At 44.3% G+C, this 26,144-nt stretch overlaps 1 protein-coding gene across 2 annotated transcripts in view; it reads right to left on the reverse strand.

The window, feature by feature from the left end:
- Nedd9 (neural precursor cell expressed, developmentally down-regulated gene 9) overlaps nucleotides 1–26,144 on the reverse strand; it is a 177,447-nt gene that overhangs the window by 52,691 nt on the left and 98,612 nt on the right. Inside the window, exon 3 of one of the 2 annotated variants that reach the window (XM_030247179.1) lies at nucleotides 9,584–9,693. The exons of the other annotated variant lie outside the window; for it this stretch is intronic. Coding sequence (XP_030103039.1) covers nucleotides 9,584–9,598 — 15 coding nt within the window. The 5' untranslated portion in view covers nucleotides 9,599–9,693. The remainder of the gene's footprint in view (nucleotides 1–9,583; nucleotides 9,694–26,144) is intronic. 2 annotated transcript variants of the gene reach the window in all.

Genomic DNA, 26,144 nt, shown 5'->3' on the forward strand with positions numbered 1-26,144 from the left:
AACAAATCTCACAAAAATCAAACAGGTATGACAAATAAAATACTATCATCTGCCTCTCCACAGAAAATGTGCCGCTTATGTTCTAAAATGCTACAAGACTTTTCTGGTTTTGAGTTCAGATCCTTCTACAGCTGAAACAACCCAGAAGCTGGCTGAAGACCAGACCAGAGAAAGCAGGCTGAACAAAGAGGCATGCTAGGACTATGCAATACTACTTCTAGTTTGATGTCACTTATTTAAAAATCTGTACATACGAAATCATCTCAAAAAAATAATGCCCATGATGCTTTTCCATTCTATGTCACGTCTATAAAACCCCCCAAAGACAAGCCACTGAGACTTCTCTTTCAGTACAATGACTTTCCCCAGAGCTTTTTACAGTAGTTGTTTACAGACATTGTCTCCCTTAGCATTTGTCTTGTGGGCCGAATCCAGGAGGTGGATTGTTCTTAGCTTATGTATTACAGCATGGAAACTTCCGGAAAGGTTTGCAGTTCACACGAAGTTACAGGACAGATGAGTGACAGGTTTACAATAGAAACCCAGGCGGGCTCCTTCCTGGGTTGGTGTAGCCCTCACAAAAGAGCGACAGTGCCCATCAGGCTTCTTCTCAGCACAATTATCTGAGCCCTGCTGATTGTTTCTTTAAGGGTAAGTCTACAGCTCAGTGGAGGACTAGGCATATGGTGATGCTGTCAAATAGTGTAAACATACACACATGCACACACATACAAACACACACACACATACACAAACACACACACATACAAACACACACACATGCATGCACACAAACGCATGCACACATCATACACACATACAAATACACATACACAAACATACCTACACACACATACAAAGATGCACATGCATATACCACACACATACATGCATATACATACACACACACATACAAACACACACACATACACACATGCACACACATGTACATATACACATACACACATACACACATGCACACACATGTGCACACACACACACACACACACACAGCTCCTTTCATTATTCCTCATTCTTTTCATCCTGTTTACCTGCATCTCATCTTGCCCCAGCTTGCAGTCCATCTCTTCAGGAAACATTTTCTAGAAAATCCATTGCTGCCTATACTCTCCAATTCCAGGCTCCCATCTTTCTCTGTGTCTCCTCCTTAGCTATGGCTAAGGTCATGAGTTACCAAATTCTACTTCTTTTAAGAAGCAATCATGACCATTTGACCTTCTTTTCTCTATAGGTTGGACCCAACAGGCCACTGTCACCAGTGCCAACCAATTCAATGTACTTAAAATATTCGTTGTGGGTCATAGGTTACTCAACCCACCCCACCAGCACACTCTATTAACAACAGAGAACTAGGAATAAATTACATTTCCTGAAGAGGTTGGTAAGGAGATATTTCTTGAAAATTTGTCTCTGCAGATGAGGGTGGTATATATTAAAAAGACTTGTTGGGTCATGATCCCTGGGTTACTTTAGACTTCGTTTCTTCCTAACTCAATGCTAAGCCACCTGAGACCAGATGGGGCTCTGAATTGGAAATGCGTCCTCTTACAGTGTGCGTGCTATGGTAGAAATGAGCTGCCCACTGGGATGACTTTATGAGGTCTTACGTTCAGCCAACCTTTCACCACATGACACTGCAGAGTATTCTAAAAAACCCACCACCTCCCTCACTTCTAACTTCTGTCCCCAGAATGCAGTGGTAGAGTTGAATACTTTAGTTCCAGCCAATTTTCCGTAAACATGGGCACGCCGTGGTAAGTGGAGTGACTCATGGGCGACATCTAGACTTACGGTGTAAAGCCCCACAACTGTGAAGTTCTGATGTTCAACGCTGTTAACCTGGGAATACTTAATTACACCCTTTCTCTACCCTAAGAACTAAGGACGGCTGACAGCTTAAATTACACACTAAGTGAAGTCACTCAACTCTGGTGGAATATGACAAGCAATTGCAGGGTTCCACTCTGATCTTAGTGTTTCCCTTCTTTGAAACGGTGAGGGAATTAACTGAGGGGTGAAGTCGTAAGAAAAATATAGAAGCATGCAATAAAGATTTACATTTATTGTCTTCCAAAAAATATGCAAAGGTTCACATTACTATAGTTTATATGGACCAAGGGGCTTAAAAGCAAAAATGTGCAGGCTGCCAGGCAAAGGTGCACGCCTGTTTTCTCTAGCTTTGAGGTGTTCTGCTCTTGCGAGTTTTACTTTGTCCAGCTTGTTATATGAAACTGCTGTGGCAATCCCTCCCGAGGGTAGGTGGAAACTTTAGATTGTGGACTTTTACAAAGGTCAAGGTGATCTTCCAGTACCAAATAAATGGGAAGCCCATGACAGGACTGAGCTGTTTTCTCTGAAGGCCCCCACATAACAACAATGTTACAGGACACCTTTTAAACGATAAAGGCAATCCATGTGTTTCTACCGCTTGCTAACCCTTCATAGAGGGTTACACTTGCAAGGCAATTCCTTTAAACACTCTTTCTCCTTTAAAAAAATTTTTTTTTTATTTTTACATGACAGTAATTTTTTTTATTAGGTATTTTCCTCATTTACATTTTCAATGCTATCCCAAAGGTCCCCCATACCCACCCCCTGAATCCCCTACCCACCCACTCCCCCTTTTTGGCCCTGGCGTTCCCCTGTACTGGGGCATATAAAGTTTGCAAGTCCAATGGGCCTCTCTTTGCAGTGATGGCCGACTAGGCCATCTTTTGATACATATGCAGCTAGAGACAAGAGCTCCTGGGTACTGGTTAGTTCATAATGTTGTTCCACCTATAGGGTTGCAGTTCCCTATAGCTCCTTGGGTAATTTCTCTAGCTCCTCCATTAGGGTCCCTGTGATCCATCCAATAGCTGACTGTGAGCATCCACTTCTGTGTTTGCTAGGCCCCGGCATAGTCTCACAAGAGAGAGCTATAACTGGGTCCTTTCAGCGAAATCTTGCTAGTGTATGCAATGGTGTCAGCATTTGGAAGCTGATTATGGGATGGATCCCTGCATATGGCAGTCACTAGATGGTCCATCCTTTCGTCACAGCTCCAAATTTTGTCTCTGTAACTCCTTCTATGGGTGTTTTGTTCCCACTTTCTCCTATTTTTAATTGAATTGACTTATCTGTCTATGTGTGTGGGTTTATGTGCCTCATTTAGTGTATGTTCAGAGGTCAGAGGGCGATCCTGTGTGTCATCTCCAGGGGTCATCTACCTTAGTTTTTCAATTTTTTAAAAAATTTTAATTTATGTGTATATATATATGCTACATGTGTGGATGCTCACAGAGGACCGAAGAGGGCACTGGATCCTTCCCATGCCCCACAGCTGGAAGCTAGAGTTACAGGTAGTTGTGAGTCACCCAAAATGGTACTGGGAACTATACTCTTTTAAAGAGCAACATGCAGTCTTAACTGCTATGCTAGCTCTCTAGTCCCTATCTTATTATTTGAGACAGATTCATTCTCTCTCTCTCTCTCCCTTTCCCTCTCCCTCTCCCTCTCCCCCCCCTCTCTTTCTCTCTCTCTTCGAGACAGGGTTTCTCTGGGTAGCCTTGGCTGTCCTGTCCTGTCCTGGAACTCACTCTGTAGACCAGGCTGGCCTCGAACTCAGAAATCCACCTGCCTCTGCCTTCCAACTGCTGAGATTGAAGGCATGCACTACCACTGCCCAGCCTGACAGATTCTCTTAATAGGACATGAGTCTTACTGTTTTGGACTAGGCTGCCTGGCCAGCGAGCCCCAGAGATTCTCCTGTTTCATCTGCCCAATGTCTGTGAACAAACTATGGACTCAGGGCCCTGGCTCCAGGGTGGGACTGTCTGTTTCCAATGTACTCAAGAGTTTTGCCATTTCCAGAGCTCAGAGGCTGTTGCCAGTCACTTTCAGCATCTAACATCCAGAGCAACTCCAGGCATGGGTGGTGTTGGGACAATACTGGGAAGGGTATGTGTGAATGGGGGCGCGGGGAGCTGAACTCCCAAATGACCACTTTGCTGGACTTAGCTATTTCTTTATGGGTTTGAGGCATATCTCTCTCCCCAGCAGTCCCAAAGAAACCAAAAAAACTGACCTGCTCTAATCCTCAGAGAAGGCCCTCCTTATATCCCCACATGAGCATCAAACATCCACAGATCCAAAGGCCTCAGGCCTGTTTGCCTAGCTTAATTCACTGTCAGCAGCTGCTGCTGAGCCAGAAAAAGGAATCCCAGCCACGCAGGGCCCAGTGGAGGGGGCAGGAGGGGAAGAATGTGGGATGGAAGCACAGCACAGCACAGCACAGCACAGCACAGCACAGCACAGCACAGCACAGCACAGCACACACAGCACACACAGCACAGCACAGCACAGCACAGCACAGCACAGCACAGCCCAGCCCAGCCCAGCCCAGCCCAGCCCAGCCCAACACAGCACAGCACAGCACAGCACAGCACAGCACAGCACAGCACAGCACAGCACAGCACAGCACAGCACAGCACAGCACAGCCCAGTTTCAGCCTAGCTTCTGAAGAGTTTGATTCACTTGAAGAGGCCATGTGTTATTTCATCTGATGGAAAGATGCTGGTCAGGTGTCGGCCCAGGGCATAGGCGATGGCAGGGGCAACAGCCTCCACCTGCTACTTGCCCAGTGGAGTATGGGTGACACATTCCTTTCTGCCCACAGAAGCTGAGTAATAAGGGGCAGCTCCCTTCTTTATATGCAAAACTGAAGGGAGGCTGTGCTAATGACCAGGCACCAGCTGCTCGGACTTACTCCTGTGCACCACTGAGGTTTACAGAGTATGGGATCCTTTAATTTGCTGAAGTCTTGGTGCTCTGTGGTTTCATCACTGAAGATGCAGACAAGTAGGAGGTACAGGGGCTTCCTTGAACTTTGAGGCCTTGCGGTTCCTGTGACTCATGTTCTAAACTTGAGCTTCTGGTCTTAGGAAGGGCAGAAGGGAGTGACTAGAAGCAAGTCCTAGGCCTCTGCTGACCTTTGGTGGCAAAAGCCACAACTCCCAAATTGCCAGCCCCAAATCACCTTATATAGTTGTCCTTCCTTCAGTATCTGGAGGTGGGGGGTATTGGTTATAAGACCTCATATGGTTAACAGATTATGCGGATGCTCAAATATCTTGTATGAGAATGCACTAGCATTAGCAGAGAGTCCATGCAGATCTTCCTGTATGCTCTAAATCCTCTCTAGATAGCTCATACGTTATACCCAATGCAATGTAAATGCTATGTAAATACATTATATAGGGGATAATCACAAGTAAAAACATCGGTATATGTTTAACAGACATGCATCCTTTCCCCCCTTACACACACACAATTTTCAGTTCCACAGCTGATTGAATGGAGAACGAACGTGGAACCTGCCATATGAAGGAATGACTCAAAAGCCATCACCTATATATCTCCTGTTGTCAGAATAAGAGTCCTTCTTCCAGACAGCTCTTGAATTCTTTCCTTTCAAGTTCCCGAGTCATTCATGCCCCAGATCAATTCAGGTATCCCCACCCCTGAGAGAAGCTCCTTATTATCCCAGATTGCAATTGCTCCCATGGGGTCAGAGGCCAATCTCATGAGTAGATTTATTCGTCTTTCAGAGGATTTGTAGAGGAAATGAAGGAGACACAACCTTGTGCCAATCCAATGGGGGTTTGTGGCCAAGTGAGCCAAGTCAAAGTTCTAGAATTTTGTATATTCTATTTGTGGCAGTCTGAATACATCCTCTAGTCTCCAGAGTCTCCCTATGGCATCCAACCTTTCCTTAGTGCCCACCAGTCTCTGTAGCCAGAGTGAATGGTCTCACATGCTAGCTCCTAACTCTAGCCCAGCACCTCTGCTTCTGTCCCTACCATTTGCAGTCTTTCTAAGCAGCAACATTTAGGGCAGTGAGAATGTTTATGTTACTAGAACAAGAAGATGAGAAAGGTTTGCGAAACACAAGCTTATAACCAGGACAGTAGGGAAGAATCATTTCAGCCCGTATAAAATGGCTCCTGTAGGATGGCTCTCAGAGTTTCAGAGAATTCAGAATGAGGACATTCTTAATTTCTGCCCTTGGATCACAGTGGCTCTGTCTAGCACGTGGCCCAATGTGAGTCCTGCATGGCCCACTGGAAGGGCCATGTTCCACTGAGAGCCACCAACGTCTCTGATGCTAAGGCTGGAGGGTCTTCTCCGTTTGCTTTACCTCTCTCTGCACCTGGTGCCTTCTCACTTCCTCTGGCTTGAGCTAGATGCACCTTCCGGTTTCCAGATGGACAGCAGATCCCTTTATCCCCTCCCACCTGCTTTCTCTTCAGGCAGGCATTTCCTCAGCGTGTTTGCCTTCTGCCCCCTCTTCTCTAGGGCATCCTCTCCTGCAATTTATCCTCTTGCTTCTGTTCCAATAACAACCACACTTCACAACATAGGTTCTGAGTCACAAACTCATTTCCTACCATGCCCAGATATCCCAGCGACATCTTTTAAGCACTACGTGTTCAAACGTTGTGATTAGCTCTATATGTCAACCTGGCTAGGCCGTGTCTCCAGATATTTTTTTTAAAAAACAAATTTGCATACTAGATGCTAATATAAGGATAATTTTATAGATTAGGTTAACATTAACATCAGTAGACAATAAATAAAGAATATGACCCTTCATCACACGAGTGGACCTCATCTAAGCATTTGAAGGTCAACAGAAAACAGGTTGAGGCCTTCCAAGGAAGATAAATTCTACCTCCATTGACCTCAGGTTCAGCTGCTTCGTCAGTGTGGCAGCTCTTTCTTGAGTCTTTAGTGTGCCAGTTTATGCTGCATATTTTGTTCTGTGTGCCATTCCTTAAAACACAGTTAGAATCCCCCATCTGTCTCTGTCTTTCTGTCTGTTTGCCTGTCTCTGTCTCTATCCATCTCCTCTTCCAAACAATTATGCTTTAGACCAGAGGATCTCAACCTGTGGGTTGGACACATATGAGATACCCTGCATATAAGATATTTGCATTATAATCCATAATAGTAGCAATATTATAGTTATGAAGTATCAGTGAATTAATTTTACTGTTGAGGGTCACCATCACATGAGGAACGGTATTAAAGGGTCACAGCATTAGGGAGGTTGAGAACCATTTGCCTATTGCGAGGTAGAGGAATCTATAGGAAGTGGACCATAGCAGATAGGAGTTGGATCACTGGAAAGAGATTATGGTGTACCAATCTCTTCCTTCTAAGTTTGGTACTCAGTCCAGTGGTGAATAATTGCCTGGACCGAATACTCCCACCATAATGTGCTACCTTGTCACAGGCTCTAAAGCAATGAGGCTAACTGACTATAGATGGAAAACTTCAAAACGCTGAGCCCCAGCAAACATTTGTTTTCAACTTAATCACCTCAGGTGTTGTTACAGTGGAAGCTGACCAACACAGGCAACATCACCACCACCATCACCAGCAGCTGTTTTGCTCCTCACAATAACACAAATCTAAAACCCCCTTGAATGGATGTAGTTCACCTAAAGCTACTCTTCTTTTGACATGACCATTGTCTTAGGCACCTAGAGCCAAACCCTCACTCGGATTGAACTTCCCATATGCAATTAGTGTCCAGTTCTCATCCATCCACTTAATCTAATCACCACACAGGTCTGGCCAAGCAGAGGCTTGACCCCCTCGTCCACAGTGATTTATCTGAGAACTAAGCACATGAGTCAGAAAATCAATCTGAGGTCGTCTTCGAGATTTTGTATATGTACCATGAAAAGAAGGCTTCTCCATCTTTGGATCATATACTATGCTTAACAGTAAATACCCTTTTCTCTTCGTAACATGTTTATAGGGAGAGAGGATCATACTCCAAGCAAAACGAAGCAGAGACTAAGAACAAATGAATGGAAAGTCCTGACCTTGTCTGCGTCTCCTGAATCAGCCATGCCTGAAGTCTGCTCCAAGATCATCTAACTCATACAGCAACATGCTGGTTGGGTTCTGTCAACATGCTACAGACCTAGACATGTCTGGGAAGAGGGATTTTGAGAAAATTCATCCATAAGATTTACCTGTGGGCACAGCTGTGGGGCATTTTCTTCATTAATGATTGATATGGGAGGGCCCACCCCTGCTTAGGATGTCCTGATTTGTATAAGAAACCCGGCTGAGCAAGGTAGAAGGAGCAAGCCAGTTAGCAACACTCTTCCATGACTTCTGCATCAATTGCTGCCTCCAGGTTCCTGCCTTGAGTTCTTGCTTTGACTTCCCTCAGTGATGGACTTTGATGGGAAACTTTAAGCTGAAATAAACACTTTCTTCCCTAAGTTGCTTTGGTTCATGGTGTTTTATCACAGAGCCCTAACTAAGACAGACAAAGAAAGTATTCTCCCTTAACCCAATCTTTACCTGGCTTCTTTTCATTGCACTCACCCTCTACCAGAGAGCAAGGGCCTCTCCCCACTCATGTGCACTTTGTGCGTCCTTTCCACAGAAGTCTTACAATCAAAGACACCCAGTCAGTGTGTTGTGCTAGACTCCTGGGCCTGGCCTGGAGGTATAGGATCCTAACACTGTGTAATAAGGAGAGGGAGAAGTGACCACTGAGGTGGCTGAAACAGAAAGGAGAGTCAGGCATTAGGAAATTGCAGGGTGACAGCACGTTAGAACATGGTGACAGAGATTTGTTGGTTTATGGAGAGGAAACTTTTAACAATGAAAGGGAAAGCAAGACACTGTGTCAGCTGGGTTCTGGGGGGCAGCGGCTTGTGCACCTGCAAAGCCATTTAGCCATCAGTATCACATTTCCTTGCCGATTATTTTGTCCTTGTTAATAGCCTCTGAGATTTCATATTTCTCCCCTCCACCAATCCCAACTGCTCGACATAACAGTAGGCACCGTGGGAGCCACAAAGATGAATAATACCCAGACACTGCCCTTACTTCTTAAATACCTATTACAGAGCAGCCAAGGTAACTTCATGAAGATAAACTTTGTGCTGGGGAGAGGGAAAAAAAAATCACACCATCAAGTTATGTAAGTTTCTATTTTAAAATCATCTGGTTCTAATCTGCTAAAGTTTAATGCTTTCTAGCTAATGCCAAAGTGCTACATTTGATTTATGGAAATACTTTAGCACATTTTTCCATCGCAGCCTTGTACAATATAGTTACCACCCCTTTTGTTATGGTTAGAAAGATTACGGACCTTAAAACAGCCTTCTTTATGAGCTTGCTGATATTTTATCATAAAATTCCGTAAGATGGAATGAAATAGTCTAGTAAGCAGCAGAATTCAGAGACCATTTCACATGGTTCAACTTTATTTTCCTTTTTTTTTTCACATTTAACAAAGTGATCCATCTGGAAAGTGGATGTTTAAAAACTTTCACTATGAGAAATCACTTCTTTTCAGGGAAGATAATATATTTTTTTCCTCTCTTTGGGTGGGGCAGGGGTGGATATTTAGATACGTGTTACACAAAGCTACACTGTGGACCAAATAATAACATCAACACCAAAGGATAAAGGCATACACCAGCCCAGACTTCCTTCCTATACACTCAGAGCATTGAGGTAAATGGAATGACCGTCAGAAGATCTTACAGGTACTGTTGGCATCTGTGGCTCAGGAAGTCAGCGCAGAGCATGGCTCAGGTTGATGGGACCTCAAGGCTATTTGCATGTCCATGCTCCAAGACTTGTTCCACAGGGACCTACAGTTCCAGAGAGAGAGGCAAAGGCAGACTCCACTCAGGCTCCAGGAATGAAATGTATTTATCTATTTTGTGATGCTAGGGACTGAATTCTGGCCTTTCTGTATGCTAGACAACTCAACCACTGAGCCACAACCTTAGCCTTTCAATAAAGAAATTTTATACACACACACACACACACACACACACACACACACACAGACCTACATATATATACACACACAAACATATAATATAGACACATAATATATATTCACTTGCATTTATAATATATACATATATTGTATATGCACATATAACACATACACATATATAATATAGACACATATATTCACTTGCATTTATAATATACATACAAGTATATTATATATACACATACACACACACAAACTCACACATGTCGTAACACATATTCATTTTCAGGTACTTTGAACTTTGGGCTTTGCAGAAGCTGAGCAGTGCTCTACCCCTGAGCTCTGTTCCCCAGCAGGACTGAGCTTCTTTTTAGTTCTTCTAGCGTTAAGTTTAGCCACATCACTCAGCACGGCTGTTTGTTAACCACCTCAAGACACTGCACTGAACAGTCAAGGCCTCTGAAGCACAGTTTGGCCAAAGCCTTTCTGACCTGCAAGGGTCCAGCTGAAGAAGCCATTCTTAAAGGTCACTGGGCTCAGTGTGCTCCTTCGGTTTCTGTTTTCTGCAGGAAGTAAGGGTTTTCACTTCACACCCACAGAAACCAAGATGGCTGCCCAGGAAACACTCCCCCTCAGCCTGGCTCAGTCTAGTTCTTTAAAACAAAGTGGTTTCATTTTCCTCAAGCGGAGTTCAGGCAGCTCTTTGCAGTGATGACCTCCAAAGGCATGGCGGATAAAAAGATGCTGCCTTCCCAACAATCTCTCTGTTTGCCTCAGTGCTGGGGCTCAGGCTGTGTGTGCTTACACATCGTCTGCAGGGAGACTTTGTGACTTGGAAACAAGGCAGCTGGAATGGGCCTAGTCCCATCAAAGCACGTGTTGAGGCTCTGTCCCCAGAGTGACAGTGACAAAGGTGACAGGGCTAGTAAGGGGCACCACCAGGGTCTGCACTCATTTTCTCTCACTGGAGTGAGAAAGGGGGCTAGGCTAGCCTTTGCAGAACTTCTGCCCCCTTTTCTCCCTGCTCACACCTGCCTCCCCTCAGCTGAGCAGGAATAGACACCTGTACTTTCAGAACCGAACTGAACCTAACACACACACACACACACACACACACACACACACACACACACCATTGGGTTTCAGATATTCAGCGACAACAATATAGAACAGATTAAAGACAGCATTCTTTCCATCTGTCCCTGGAAACAACGTAAAAAGACATGAAAATTTAAAACAGTAATCAAAAGAGAGCACCAAGACCTCATTTTTCCTCCTGGATTGTTCTTTGGAATGCTTGTCTTTCATATCAGGTCCATCTGCCCTCTGTGACTCCTCAGCTCCAGTTCCAGCCCCTTGAAATTTCATGCGGCCTTTGCCGATGAATGCTATGATCAGCCCCAACCCACCTACTATGTTCCACCATTAACCCCATCTGTGCCTTGTGGCCAGCAAGTTCTTTGTACAATAGATGATCAAAAAGGTAGTCAATTCTCTGTTTGATGCAGGCAATAGTAAATTATATTTTATTGAGATATGATCCACATGCATAAAATCCACCTTTATATAGTATATGATTCAGTTATTCTTGCAGGGTCTGCAAAGGTGGATCAAAGAATTTCAGGACACTTTCTTTTCTTTGGAATGAGACTGCTTACTGGTCTGGGCCACTCCCCATCTGTACCCCAAGCCCTTGGCAACTCATCTCATTTCTATTTAGAGACAGCTGCAATTTTGCATTCAACTCAGTTTCAAAGCCAAACACAAACGTAAGACTGGCTGTGTGTGTGTTTTTCTTTCTGTATACTTAAAAATATACGTCAGATGCATGAACACATGTATCTAGCTAACACTTGACAAAGAAAATGAAGTGAAACAGCTCAACCATACCAATAAAATACGGAGAAGGAAAGCAGACTTTGCGGCCAGTGTGAGCAATGCTTTAGAGGGCTTTCAGAAAGAAAAGAGGAATGAGGTTCAGCCGAGACAAGAGCATGACTCCTTTGTACGCACCAAGGAGATGCCCCTGAGCCAGATGTAGCTAAGTGGTTACCCAACTTCCACTAAGACTCATCAGATAGAAGTTAATTACTCTACATCACAAATGCTGAAGGTGGTGATGGCCCAGATCAAGCCCACACGGCAAGGACTCCACTGAAGCTAGCCTGGCATGATGTTCCATTAGCTACATTTCCAGCTTGCCCATACATCTTTAAACTGGTTGAGAAAAATAGTCTAATAAGGAAATTGTTGTTCTACCGACAGCCACTAGGAAAATAGCAACAGGCATTGCGCTTCCTTCTCTGGCACAACAGGCAGGACAACACAGGAGTTCTCTTCTGTTAGCCTATTTATGACCACTGCAGCTTTCTGTTCTGCACTGCAGAAGCTACAGGAGCCCTTGGTTCACCACAGCCCTCAGTCCAGGTTTATCCTGAAGCTGATGGCCAGGCTACAGAGGACCCTGAACTTTCCTGGTGCCAGAACTCCTTTGATCTACCTCCTCTGTTCTGGTAACTTCCTTGATGGGATGCTGAGGCCTCATTGTTGTCCTGGGAGGCCCAACTTCTTGTACCTGGATCTCCCTGACATTCTGAGGATTGGGCCAGTCTCTTGTGCCAGATCCCTGTCTCTCTTCTGATTGGTCTTTAAGCTGTGATGCTCTCCTGAGTTCCACTGGCCTCAGCCCTCCCCTTTAAGCAAAAGGATTTCTTCCAATCCAGGATCCTTCCACAGTCCACTGTCCACAGAGCAGTGACTATACTCTTGAGTTAATCGATATGTCAGTGTGGCTGGGCCCCAGACATTTGGTTAAGTGTTACTCTGGATGTCTGTCTGAAATGCTTTTGGATGAAATATAGACAGGTCTGCGGACTTTAGACACACACATTATTCTCCACCATGGGTCTTTTCTAAACCCTGGATGGCATCTCTAAAAAAAAAACACTTACCGAGTCTTATAGATTTAGATTTGACTGTGAATGATTCTCTTCTTGTGTTGTAGGAGTCTGAGATGCCAAGGTGTTCATGAAAGTCAGACAAGGCAGCAGTCTGCATGAACAGGTTGTGAAAGGACTCATCCACCTTGGTCGAGGGGATATTCTCAACTTTCTTTGGTCTGAAGTACTGCCAGGTCCTAGGATGATGTTTTCCCCTGCTCAAGTAAACTTTTGTTTTATATTGCAATGGTCTCATATTTTAACAGTCTACACTAATTAAAATATGAATAGATGTCCATTTGGAAGGGTGTGCCTGAAGACAGAGTCAAACAGGCATCTAGGAGTAGAAGTTACATAAGAAGGCGAAAAGGAAACAGTTGACACTTGAAGAAAAAAAGAACTCTGGTTGTGCATGGTCTGCCTGCCTGCCTGCTTGTCATCCCTGTAGGTCATGGTGTCTGCGAAGTAAATGTTGTGATTTGCTGGCTCAGAGGAGCCTTAGGACCATGTGACAAGCACAGTAGCCAACGCCTAATCTAATTTGACACGCTATGATGCTGGCTTTGCCGGGGTCACCACGTGTTACCCACCCATCAGGATGGCTTCCAACATCTCTTCTTCTCATCAGTGTCATAAACATTAAAGGGAAAAGTTCCAGGTCTGTGCAGTGTAGCAGGAAGGGCAGAGCTGCCACCACCAGGGAGGTTTCTGGTTCCCCTCCCTCACAAGCCATTCACTCAATGAGATGGTTTCTCCATAGATCCCAGATCTGCACGCTACATCAAGCCACCATTTTCAGCTGTATCATGACAGGATAAACACACAGGGGATGGACTGTGACTTCTGTCCTGAGATTCTAGAATGGGGCCTAACGATTTTCTTACACTCACTATCCCAGAATGTTTCAGTTCTTCTTTGTCCATTTAACAAGGCCCTAAAATGAACCTCCTTATTAGAGTTGCAAATGAAACCATGCACCTGCCAACTCCTTCATGCTTTCACCTCTAATTCTGAACTGCAAATCACGGGTGACAATTTGATTTCTCTGGGCACGGAGGCTGGACTTTCCATATGTGAAAACATCTCCTGAAGTTTGCTGTTGGAAGGAAACAATGGGGTCTGAGGTAAACAGCTGTTTCACTTGGGTTTGTTTGTTTGTTTGTTTTAATAGATAAGCTACAGTGGACAGAGCAAGTCCAATCCAATAAAAGCAAAGTCACATAAAAAGTAAATATTGTATTTCATTGTATTATCTTGATCTTGATTCTCTTCAACAACACAGACTGATCTAAATCTGTGTAATAGTCAGTCCCATGCTGACATTTCAGGAAAAAAACAGTAGTTTGGGAGACCATAAATATGAGTTTGTTGTGGTGGTCCTAAAATCATTTATTAAACTCACCTTTCTCTTGTCCCTTGGCTTTAGTTAATGGGATATCTATGTTGAGGTCCAAGCACTGAGCTTTAAGAAACAGGGGCCTTTGGAGTCCAGGGGGAGTTGAGTAAGTAGTGCCAACGTAGCCAATCACATTGCAGAAGAAAATCACAATCTTCCTATGCAACTACTCTATCCCGCAGCACCTATTTTATATGGTTTGCATGTTTATTTCATTTTTCCCCTTTGTCCCTAGAAGGAGAATAAGGCCCATGAGATAATTCTATTTGGGCAGTGAATGGCAGAGGAGTCAGTTCAGATTGGATTGCAGTATTCCCCAATCAAACTCCAGTCCCTCCCACTCACTGGGCTCCCGTCTGCTGACTCGGAGCTCTGATGCTCAGTTACTCTGGGGGCAACAGTCTGATGAGGTAAACTGGAGCACAGGCCAAGCTGAGCTGATGGTTGCTGACCTTTCCCCTTGCTGTCTAGAAGGAGAAGACCCTGTGAACTCTAATTGCCCTTGATGGCTTGACACTGAGGACTTTGTACTGATTTATGTCTTGGCCTGAGTGTGTGCTTCCCTCTGGTCCTGCTTGCTTTTGACATTAAATGCAGAAGTATGGCTGTCTGCTTCTGTGTCTGCCCCAGGGTCTCAGCCTGTGTGTTATTTGACTCCTGTGAGACCCACATTCTATTTTGTTCTTCCCGTGCTGTTTGGAGCTGGCATCACCTAGCCCGAACATTGCAGTCCTGTCTGTCTCTCCAGTTTGGATCTTTCCTGCTGTTTATGTGTAGAGGACAGGGACCAACTTGCAGCTGGCAGTTCTCTCTTTCCTCCATGTGGGGCCTGGGTATCAAACTTAGGTCCTTAGGTGGTGGCAAGCCCGTTGTACCCACTGAGCTCTCTTAGTCATCTTGTCCCAGGAACTCAGTCCAGTGTCTGGGAAGCTAGGCCAGAGATGATGGCTATTGATGGATATTCTCACTTTCTCTAGCCTGAGCATGTCAGGAACTTTCCAGTTCATTGGCAGCTGAGAATACAGACAAACACAAAAATCCAAAGGGGCTTTGGCAGCTCTAAAGGGGATGCCAGTCAAATGAAGGATAGCATGTACCCATGGGACTACCGGAGCCAGGGTTTGTGTCCCCATTTCACACCAACTCATTTCTGATTTCTGCTTATACCGAGAGCCTTTCCACAGTCTGCATCCGCAGCTCTCATCGGGTCTGGGTGGTCTCTTCTGTGCCATTAAAGAGGAATATAAATTGCCAGCGCGCACAGCACACCCCCCTCTTCACAGATAGGCACTAAAACATGAATCACTGCAAATGGGCGTTAAAGACCCTGGTCATCAGAGTTGACCTTTTCCCATGCCTTCTTGATTTACCCCATTCCATGGTCAAAGAAGCACTGTGGAGATCAGAAAGAAGCTGCGAGGGCACAGCCATGCCTGTTCCCAACAGGGCTGGCTTGAGGCAAGAACCGTCACCATCATGTGAGTTTTGAAAATGATGAATGGAAGAAACCAATGTCTCAGAAAGTAAGAATGAAGAAAGCACCTCTTTAAAAGATAAAGTTTATGTTATGAGTAACTTGGTTCTAGGGGTCAAACCATATAAGAAACAACTGTCCAACTTCCCTGGAGCCTCCGAACTTGTCTGACTTCATGTCTTATTTTGTTATTATCATTAATAATAACCCCTAGACCAATTACTGTCAACCATATGCACAAGGTGTTAATATTTCAATCAAAATGTAGACACAGACACAAACTGACAGGAACACAACTCCTCCCCTCCCCTCCCCTTCCCTCCTCTCCCCTCTCCCCCCCTTGCTTTTCTCTTATGTCTTCACCAAGAAAGCCTCCCTTTGGGAAAATAAAACAAGCCTGCTGTGCCAGGTGTTCTCTGCGCTCTCCTGACGGTCGCCTAGGAACCAAACATTATCTTCTAGGGAAGCCGCAGGGACAAGAGAATGTTTGAGCTCATCTTAATGATCTGAGTCTTATAAGCTTCTCCATTGTGAGGAAGCAGGGTGTGTTCTTTCTAGAGCCTCCAGACCATGCCACGTTATAGTAAAAATGAAAGATTTCAATGGGATGGTTTCTCAACTCATTTGCTCATTCACAGAAGGGAGTAACCCCTGAGCTTACACAAATCTATCTGATCAGGCCAAACCTTCATGCTTCTTAACTAAAAAAAAGGGGTAGGGGGTCTGGGATGTCCCCTTGCAGGACAGTGAGAGAGGAGATGTTAAATGATGTCCAACAAGACATCTCGCTTGCAAGATGCCAGCCTCTTCCAGGAGGTGGATGGAGGATGTCTTGTAGTGGCTGCTTTTTCTGAAAGCCAAACCACACCAGGGTACATGCCTTTCCGTTTATTTTCTTCTGCTTGAAACATCCTGCACCTCCAAGAAAACTTCTCTCTCACACATTCTCTGTCTCTCTGTCTCTGTCTCTGTCTCTGTCTCTGTCTCTGTCTCTATCTCTGTCTGTCTGTCTGTCTGTCTGTCTGTCTGTCTCTCTCTCTCTCTGTGTGTGTGTGTGTGTGTGTGTGTTTGTAGGGGTAATGGCTTTCTTTTAGATCTGAACTCAAGCCTAACTCAAGCCTGAATGTTAGAGGCTCAAAAACACTTTCTATTTTAATATTTTTGCTATAGCTCAAAGACAAAATTTTAAGTGTGGAAAACCAGGGAATGTTTTTGACATGCCATTTCTCTGTGGGAGCGTGCTAACAGCCTCCACCAAAGTCCATTCCTCCTTCCTGGAGAGCACATGCAGCGACACACAGCCTTCCATGGATTCTAGAAAAAGACTAAAATAGATTCAGCCCCACCCTCTAAGACAATATTGATGACTCTGGCACTGATAGGAGGACCATACAGTCAAATGAGCAAATACTGTGGGAGAGTTGGTTACACACAAGGGAGATGGGAAGACCCAGGATCCCATAAAACATACAATCCAGCTTCAAGCCTTGGGGCTCCTCTCATACAGAAGGACAAACCTGTGACTTTCCCCTTTTCTGTAGCTTGTTCTTTTATCTTTCCCAGACTTTCAATTCTTTTGTCTTTCCTGGATGTTCAATTCTTTGTTCCTGTCAAGGTATGCACTTGCTGATCTGACACTGACCACCAGTATCCCCATTATAGTAAAGGAGCCAAATATCTGAGAGACAAGTAAGTGGGGAGCAACAGTAACAATGGTTACCTGGTCAAGCAAAAGCTGATTTCACCTCCTCATACAATGGAAGTAGCTCCATGGGCCACTGATCAGTAAGTACATGAACCCTGAATCTTGGCTCAGCAGAACAAGCAGGATTTCACAAGCTACAGTTTTTGGGTTTAGCTGGAGGGTGGTAAGGCATGGAACATGTAACAGCCTGAACTCAGCGGCCCCCACAGGGCTATGTCAACCTCAGCAGGCCAGGGGAAAGAAGGCAGACTGGCTCACAAGCCAGCTACTCTGTGTTCTTCCTAACAGGCCAAGCCCTGGAGATAGAGCCAGAGGGAGAAGATCAGCTTCTGGATCTAGACTGTTCCTGTTGAGATCTTCTCCACCGGCCCCCTTTCTGCCAAGTGTGCTTGCAGTAGTGGGTAGCATCGTTCTGCAACTCTTGACCTACTTGTGGCAATTCTCCTGCCCACACTTAACTCCACAGAGGCTCCTCTGCCCTTGCTGGCTACATTCACGAAAGGATTGCTAAGAAGTTCAGGTTCTGGTGTTTGTCCGGGGTGGGTGTTCATGAGGGGATGCCCATATATCTGTATGCTTATGGGTTATAGGGGTCAGAAGGTCAACTGTATTTTTGAAATCAGGGTCTATTATTGGTCTAGAACTTGCCATTTAGGCTGGGCTGGCTGGTTAGTAAGCCCCAGGGAATATACCTATGTGTATATATGTATGTATGTGTGTGTGTGTATATATATATATACATATATATATGGGTGTATATGTGGATACACAATATATATATACATATCCAGTATTGGGATTACATGTGCATGCTGTACCCGGTATTTTTGTGTGGATTTGGGTTATTGAATTCAGGTTGTCATGCTTGCTCAGCAAACACTTTACCAAGTGAACTATCTCTCAGCCCATCTTCCAGAGCATTTTGGTTGAGTGAGTCTTAGATCAGGCATTAACTACAACTTTGGATATAACAGAGGCTTCACCACAGATTTCTGATATCAAGAGACTGGAATCTATTTAGGTGGCATTGCATCTTTGGTGCAAACTTACAGGAGCCTCCCACCCCTGGTGGACAGCATAAATCTATGGCGAGGCACCATACTGATACCCTTTCTCTGTCTTTGTATCTCTGTCTCTGTTATTTGTTCCCAGCCCCATAGACTCGTGTCCTTGAGCCCATCTCATATCAGCATGTGGTGAGGTACAGAGCCTCACTCACAGCAAGCTGTGACAGCCAGCTCACAGTTCCATACAGCAACCCTCTATGGAGCTAGGCTATTGGGTAAGAGACAGAGCTCAGAAGGCAGAGGCCCTATGAAGGCTATGTGAGTGCAAGCCACTAAGACCCTGTTCTAAGTAAACCACGGAAACCCAAAGTCCACCATGAAGACAGACTCCGACATCACACCAACATTTTTGCACATGCACAGCCAATTTCTTAATGTTCATACCCTCTCACAGACTTCAGAGCATCAGGCTATAGGATGCTCTGAGGTAGCACCTGCCAGGAAGGGGAGGTTAAGTACTGCTCAAGCCACATGTCTTCAACATCAGCATTTTTTTTTCTTTCTTGAGAGCATTTGGGCCCTGGTGCCTCAGCTGGTTCTTCTGGAGAAGGTGTGAAAGTTCTTCTCTGAACTTCCCTTAGTCAGTCTGACGCTCTCTTGTCCTGTATCAAGAATTGGAAGGGAAGTGGTTTTGTGGCTTCTTTTGTCCTTCCTTCCTTTTTTTTTTTTTTTTTCCTTTTCATCGAATTTTCACATCACTTGAAGATTTTATTTTCTTTTTCCTCTGTGACCTGTTTCAGAGGGCATTCCGCCACCCAAGTTCTCTCGGTAGCTGGACTGAATATTGCAGGGTCTGAAGGACCACAGGTCACAAAGGTCACAATGAGTTGGTGACTGTGTGGGGATATTTCTGTCTGGGAGGAGGTTGGGGGAGAGAAGCAAGGCCAGTAGATGCCACCAGAGGTTGAAGGCCCTGGGGTGACAGGACTCATCAGAGCTGACTGTGTCTCAAAGTGAGGCAGAGCTCATCAGAAACCGGAGTGGGGAGGGGCATCACACTATTACACTGCAGTCTCAGATATGGCCTATGCTGTTTATGTCAGAGGAGGAGCTGCCATAGCCTGTACATCTCATTCCTCTCTGTGGGCTCTTGGTGCTTGCTGCTTGTGGTTTTCTGTGAGGTCAACTAAAGGGCTCTAGAAAGACTCATGAGCAAACCTGAATAATGGCTGTTAAGGAGCTGAGCTGACTTCAGGGTGAAAAAAAACGGAACCTGGCCTTGAATTCAGGTATAGCCTGAGTCCTCACCGAGGGAGAAAGTTCCGTTTCTTCTCCCAACTCCAGTCACCCCAGGCAGACTGAGAAACCTTGCAAAATGGGAGCCTCAGGCAGCCCAAGGGCTTCTTGTGTGGTGTCATCTTATCTCAGAGCTTTGAGGGAAGAGCTCTTTTGTAAGAGCAAAACACCTGGAAGGACAAATGCCTGAAGCCGGCTTAGTCAGACACTTGCTGCAGGTCACTGTCCCTAGAAGACCCTGCAGTCTCAGTGGCCACCTGGAGGATGGGCAGAAATGGCTGCTCCCAAGAGTCTTTAAAGAAAGCAATTTCATAATCATATATATTGTCTGCAAAAGCAATGGAAACCATAAAACACACACACACACACACACACACACATATTACAGTGTCTTGTTGGTGTGTGTGTGCATGTGTGTGCATGTGTGTGCCTGCCTCAACCTCCCAAATGTTGGGAGGTATTTGGTATCATATAGGGCTTGAGAGCTTGATGTGACAGAGGGCAGTTTCAAGGTGAGCTTGGTCTTTCCCCTAACATCAGTCTTACAAAAGAGCTGAGCCCAATTTTATTGGTATGTTGTGTAATAATTTAGTCTAAGATCTCCAGACACAAATAATTACTTAACAAAGTGGACCATGCATGCAATGGAATTTTGTTGGCATACTCACAATTCAGTGCCAAAGACTCTAAATCCCCAGTAGTCTATCACACACACACACACACACACACACACACACACACACACACACACACCATTCCAGCCTGCCTAGCATAATGGGGCCATGTATAGAAATGGATTAGAAATTATGTGTTAGTAGATTCACTGTAATTTACCAAACCTGGGTTGAGGAGTTTCCACAAGTCTCTCTGCACCCCCTATCCCCCGGCTGGTTTCTGTCCCAACACATCCAAAATTCCTGTAAAAAAACCACCTGGGCAGGCAGTACAGAGAGGTGCTTAAAGCATAGATTTTTAGATTCAGGTGGGTTTGGTTTTGTATCTAGACAATGCTGTGGGAAACTGTGTGCCTTTGGGAAAATGGATAAGTCGTTTGAAGCCTCGGTGTGCTCCTTTGTGAGGTGAGGTTGAACTTTAATAGGGTGTTGTCAAGACTGAAAGAGACAATGAACATAAGGACCTGGTAAATAAACACTGATGGACAAGGGTGAGGAGAGTGATGCTAAAATCAGAGTTCCTTGCCCCATGATTGCCAGCACAGACCTGGGCATTTAATGACCAGGACTGACTTAGTGAACAGAAGTGACAAGTCTTACATAATGGGACTTTTTTGACCCCCTTGGTAAGCTCACTGAGGACAATATTGAAGCAGAAGGAAGAGGAAGAGGAGGAGAAGGAGAAGGAGGAGGAGAAGAAAGTAGAAGAGAAGTCACAGAAAGTTTGCTAGTCAAAGAAGAAAAAACTATTTCTGCTTTTTAAGGGTGTGTTTTCACACCTACCACAATCATTTTCAGTGCTAAAATGGTACTTGGTGGTCGGTGTGTATGTGTGTATATATCTGTATGCCTCCCGAGTGTGTCTCTGTATATACATGTGTGCATGGGTGTGTGTATACACCTGAGTGTGTATCTGTGTACACTTGTATGTGTGTATAAACAAATGTGTCTCTGTGTGTGTGAATGCATGAGTGTGTGCATGTATGAGTGTGTGTATCTGTGTACACATGTATGTGAGTGTGTGTGTTTGTGTGTTATAAAAGCATTTCCTCTGAGATTAGCACTCTCTAATTTCCAAATTGTGATCATGTCTTTGTTTGCTCATTGTGGTGACAAAATACAAAATGTGATGAATTATTTTATAATTACTATAAAATCGAAGCTATTTGGAAGAGTAAATGCAGATGTGGCATGTGACTTGTGGTGGCTTGTGGTAGTTTTCATTTTGGCAGGATTTGGGTGGCTGAGGTCCCAGAGTCCCAGAAGACTGCTATTAGCAGTACTAATGATTATGACATAAATGTACATTTGTGTGTGTTTCCTAGTTTACCTGCTACCTTCAGATTCACTACTGTCTTTGATTTATGTAAAAGGCTCACAGCACTAGCAAAGGTTAGGGAGTTATTATCCCCATTTTACAGATGGCAAACACCAAGCCTTTGGGAGATTTAATAACTTTGTCAATGATCCCACATAGCCAGGATTTGCACCCTGGTGTTTGGCTTTTGTTTTGTTTCGAGTTTTTGAGACAGAGTCTCACTAGCCTAGATTGGCCTCGAACTCACAGAGACCCACCTTCCTCTGCCTCCCAAGTGCTGGCATTGAATACTGTGGGCTGCCATGCATGGCTTGAACTTGGGTTTCTGCAGTCTTAGTTTATGATAAAATCCAATAATGGAAGTAAATTGATAACATTCCATAAACTAATAGTCACTACCCATCTGTCTTTCCAGTCACAGGAGCTGACTCATTTTCAGCTTATTCCCTTGATACTCGTCGAGGCCCCCTTCTTCGCCACGCATCATGTAAGGCAAAGGTAAACGTTGTATCCAAAGAACAACAAATGTGAACCTTACTTTTGAAAAGCACACCTACCTTTTAGTAGGTGTCACTATGTTTTTTATAGTAGTAATACTGGTAGGTATTTAATTTTATTTTTGAATTTTCTTAAATTTACTGTTTAATTTAGCAGGTAAATTGTAAGTTTAATTTTCCTAATTAAAACTCGAGACACATACCCTGGGCAGTATGGCGGTCTTGATGACAACAGGCAGAGATGCTAAGAGCTCAAGTGACAGAGAGTTCAGGCTCTCAGGTTGTCATTAGGGCATTCACATCACTTTTACCTCAACATCCGCAGTATCTGCAGACCTGCAAATCCATTCAGGGAAAAGCCCACCCTGGCCCAGTGCCAAAATCCACAGAGGACGGCACCATCATCATTGCAGTGTGTGTACATTGTGTGTCACCTCAAGGTCATCAAATTTGTTACTCATTTTTGGAGAATTGTTCCTTCTGGAAATTTTTACTTGAAGCATCTCTCAAACTCCTTAACATTATCTGACATCCAAGTGGTTATTATTATTTTTTTAACTAATTAGTCGAGATAAAAGCTATAAGCATTATGGAACATTCTCCAGTGAGGGGTACTAGATTGTGTGTCTAGATCAGATGTAGAAAGGTCTGTGATAGTGAAACCCTTTGGTCTGTTGGTCCACGGTTTATATGCTGTTGGCTTGGCATGTGAACTTAGCTCTCAAATTGCCTTGGAGGCTCAGAGGCAAATTAAGAAATCTTGAAACAGAGCAAAACAAAGCAAAACAAAACCAGCACCAGAGAGGTTCTGCTTTAAAAGCTGACTTTTTGGCGTCCTGGAAATGTTGGCAGTTACCAGGGTGACAGATTGGTGGTCCCATTCTACCTACCTGGCTAAATATCTGATCTCTCACACCAGCCCAGCCTTTGAGCTTGTGCAATGCAGAGTTTACGGGTCTCAAGTCCCTCCCTGCCCTGAGGTGTAGACACTCAGCTTTTCCTTTCTGGGGAAAACTCAGACGTTGTTCACTTCTCAAATTTTCTGTCGGAAGCAAACCTAGACATTTATATGTGGCTGGAGTGTGTGTGTGTGTCTGTGCGTGTGCGTGTGCGTGTGTCGGAGGTGTGTGGGGTGTGGTTAGAACTGCTCTGGAGTCTAGCTACCAGCCGGGTTCCACAGCTTCAATTTGGCTTCGATTGTCACTCCAGGATAAAGTTCTTAGAGGAAAACATTTCTATCCACACATCCCAGGAAAACAAAATGAGAAAACTTGGGTTTCACACAGCATGGTTTTGTTAAGAGAATGAAACCGGAGAAAGCTGGGAAAACCTGGGCATACGGGTGAACAAAAAGCCACTAGGGTTCCAGGTAGGCATGGCTTCATAAATCAGTGTCTGCTTCATAAAACCAAACATTTAAAATGCAAAATGGTAGCACTCACATGTAAACTCCGGGCCAAATTCTCACTCAATAAAATTTGATAGAAATTGTCTTATAGAAAAACAATTCTTTTGTTTCCATTAGTATTACTGACGGCTAAAACTTGGGGTGCCTGGTGTTTTAATAGGTAATTGAAAGGAAATGAACAATACGTCCTTGGCTAATTCTTAATTCTGATTTCATGATATGATGGTGAGCACTGTTGTTTTTTTTTTTTTAATTTAAAGTCCATTTGAAAGTTATTAAAATAGACATTCAGTATGGGTCACATATTCCCTGTCAACCATCGTTTGAAAGTCATTTAACTCAGATAACCAGGCTGGGTTTTGTAGCTTTGTTTTGGTAAGAAGAATTTTGAATGTAAAATGATTCAAAGAGATTCAAGAGTCTGGCTTGTATGATTAATAGTCTGCAGGAGATATTAGGAATCCAGACAGACTGAAGGCAAAATGCCTTCGCCTTGTAGACCGTCTGCATTCTGCCCTCCAAGGACTCTGCATATTTAGTCACTCTTTCAATCCAACTGTCTTTGCCAGGCCAGGCTTCATTGGATTAGAGAGTAGTGGAAAAATCCCTCCCCGGAGTGTGCATATCAGATTCCCTTAGTGTTTAATCCGTCTGGCACATGCATGTCCCTTTGAGCTGCAGAGTGCTGGCCTTGGACTGGCTGGCTTACACTTGGAAAGTGAAAGCAAGCTGTTATTTTTCACCCCCCACCCCAATTCACATTCCTGGCCTTTGACATCATGAGATCACAGTTTGGTTAGATTGGAAGTCTGTTCCAATAGGTGCCATTTTTGTCTGGGACATTGACCCAGGAAACTTGTAACCTCTCTTGATAGACAGAACCCCACAAATGCCTTGCAAGCAAGCAAGCAAGCAAGTTCAATTCTTATTGGTAAACCACAGTTAAACTTGTATTTCTATAAATTTGTGTCCCTTCAAAACTTACTCATGACAGAAAGTAGTCCATCTTATATAGTCTGTATCTAGAGATGAGATGACAGGCTGGGCCAGGACCTCTTGCCCAGATATGGGGTCATGCCACAGTTCACATTCTCTCTCTCTCTCTCTCTCTCTCTCTCTCTCTCTCTCTCTCTCAAAACAGTAACAGAGCAGATTGCTTCCTTGCACACCCCAGGGACTCTGGTACCCTCCACTCCATCCTTCCTATTCTTCCCATCAATGGAGAAGACAAAGTACCCTGAACCCCTGCCTTTGTCCTGGGGAGCCACCTCTCTCCATTTCTATCCTTACTCTGCCTTAGTGCACTACAGTTTCTCTCTACCCATGGGGGACCCTGAGGATCCTAATCTATACTAGAGAATGCTTTCTTCATGCTCTTAATATTCTTTTTTAAATTAGGTATTTTCTTCATTTACATTTCCAATACTATCCCAAAAGTCCTTCTCCCCAACTCCCCTACCCACCCACTCCCACTTCTTGGCCCTGGCATTCGCCTCTACTTAGGCATATAAAGTTTGCAAGACCAATGGGCCTCTCTTTCCACTGATGGCCAACTAGACCATCTTCTGATACATATGCAGCTAGAGACACGAGCTCTGGGGGTACCGGTTAGTTTATATTGTTGTTCCACCTATAGGGTTACAGACCCCTTTAGCTCCTTGGGTACTTTCTCTAGCTCCTTTCTGGGTCCTTATCTGGGTCCTTTCAGCAAAATCTTGCTAGTGTATGTAATGGTGTCAGCGTTTGGAGGCTGATTATGGGATGGATCCCCAGGTATGGAAGTCTCTAGATAGTCCATCCTTTCGTCTCAGCTCCAAACTTTGTCTCTGTAACTCCTTCCATGGGTGTTTTATTCCCAATTCTAAGAAGGAGCAAAGTGTCCACATTTTGGTCTTCGTTCTTCTTGAGTTTCATGTGTTTTGCAAATTGTATCTTGTGGCTTGGGTTATTCTAAGTTTCTGGGCTAATATCCACTTATCAGTGAGTACATATCATGTGAGTTCTTTTGTGATTGGGTTACCTCACTCAGGATGATGTCCTCCAGGTTCATCCATTTGCCTAGGAATTTCATAAATTCATTCCTTTTAATAGCTGGGTAGTACTCCATTGTGTAAATGTACCACATTTTCTGTATCCATCCCTCTGTTGAGGGACATCTGGGTTCTTTCCAGCTTCTGGTTATTATAAATAAAGCTGATATGAACATAGTGGAGCATGTGTCCTTCTTCCAGTTGGAACATCTTCTGGATATATGCCCAGGAGAGGTATTGCTGGATCCTCCGGTAGTACTATGTCTAATTTTCTAAGGAACCGCCAGACTGATTTCTAGAGTGGTTGTACAAGCTTGCAATCCCACCAACAATGGAGGAGTGTTCCTCTTTCTCCACATCCTCCCCAGCATCTGCTGTCACCTGAGTTTTTGATCTTAGCCATTCTGACTGGTGTGAGGTGGAATCTCAGGGTTGCTTTGATTTGCATTTCTCTGATGACTAAGGATGCTGAACATTTTTCAGGTGCTTCTCAGCCATTCAGTATTCCTCAGTTGAGAATTCTTTTTTTTTTTTTTTTTTTTTTTAGCTCTGAGCCCCATTTTTTAATGGGGT

This window comes from Mus musculus, chromosome 13 (genome assembly GCF_000001635.26).
Source record: "Mus musculus strain C57BL/6J chromosome 13, GRCm38.p6 C57BL/6J".
Taxonomy (NCBI): Eukaryota; Metazoa; Chordata; class Mammalia; order Rodentia; family Muridae; genus Mus; species Mus musculus.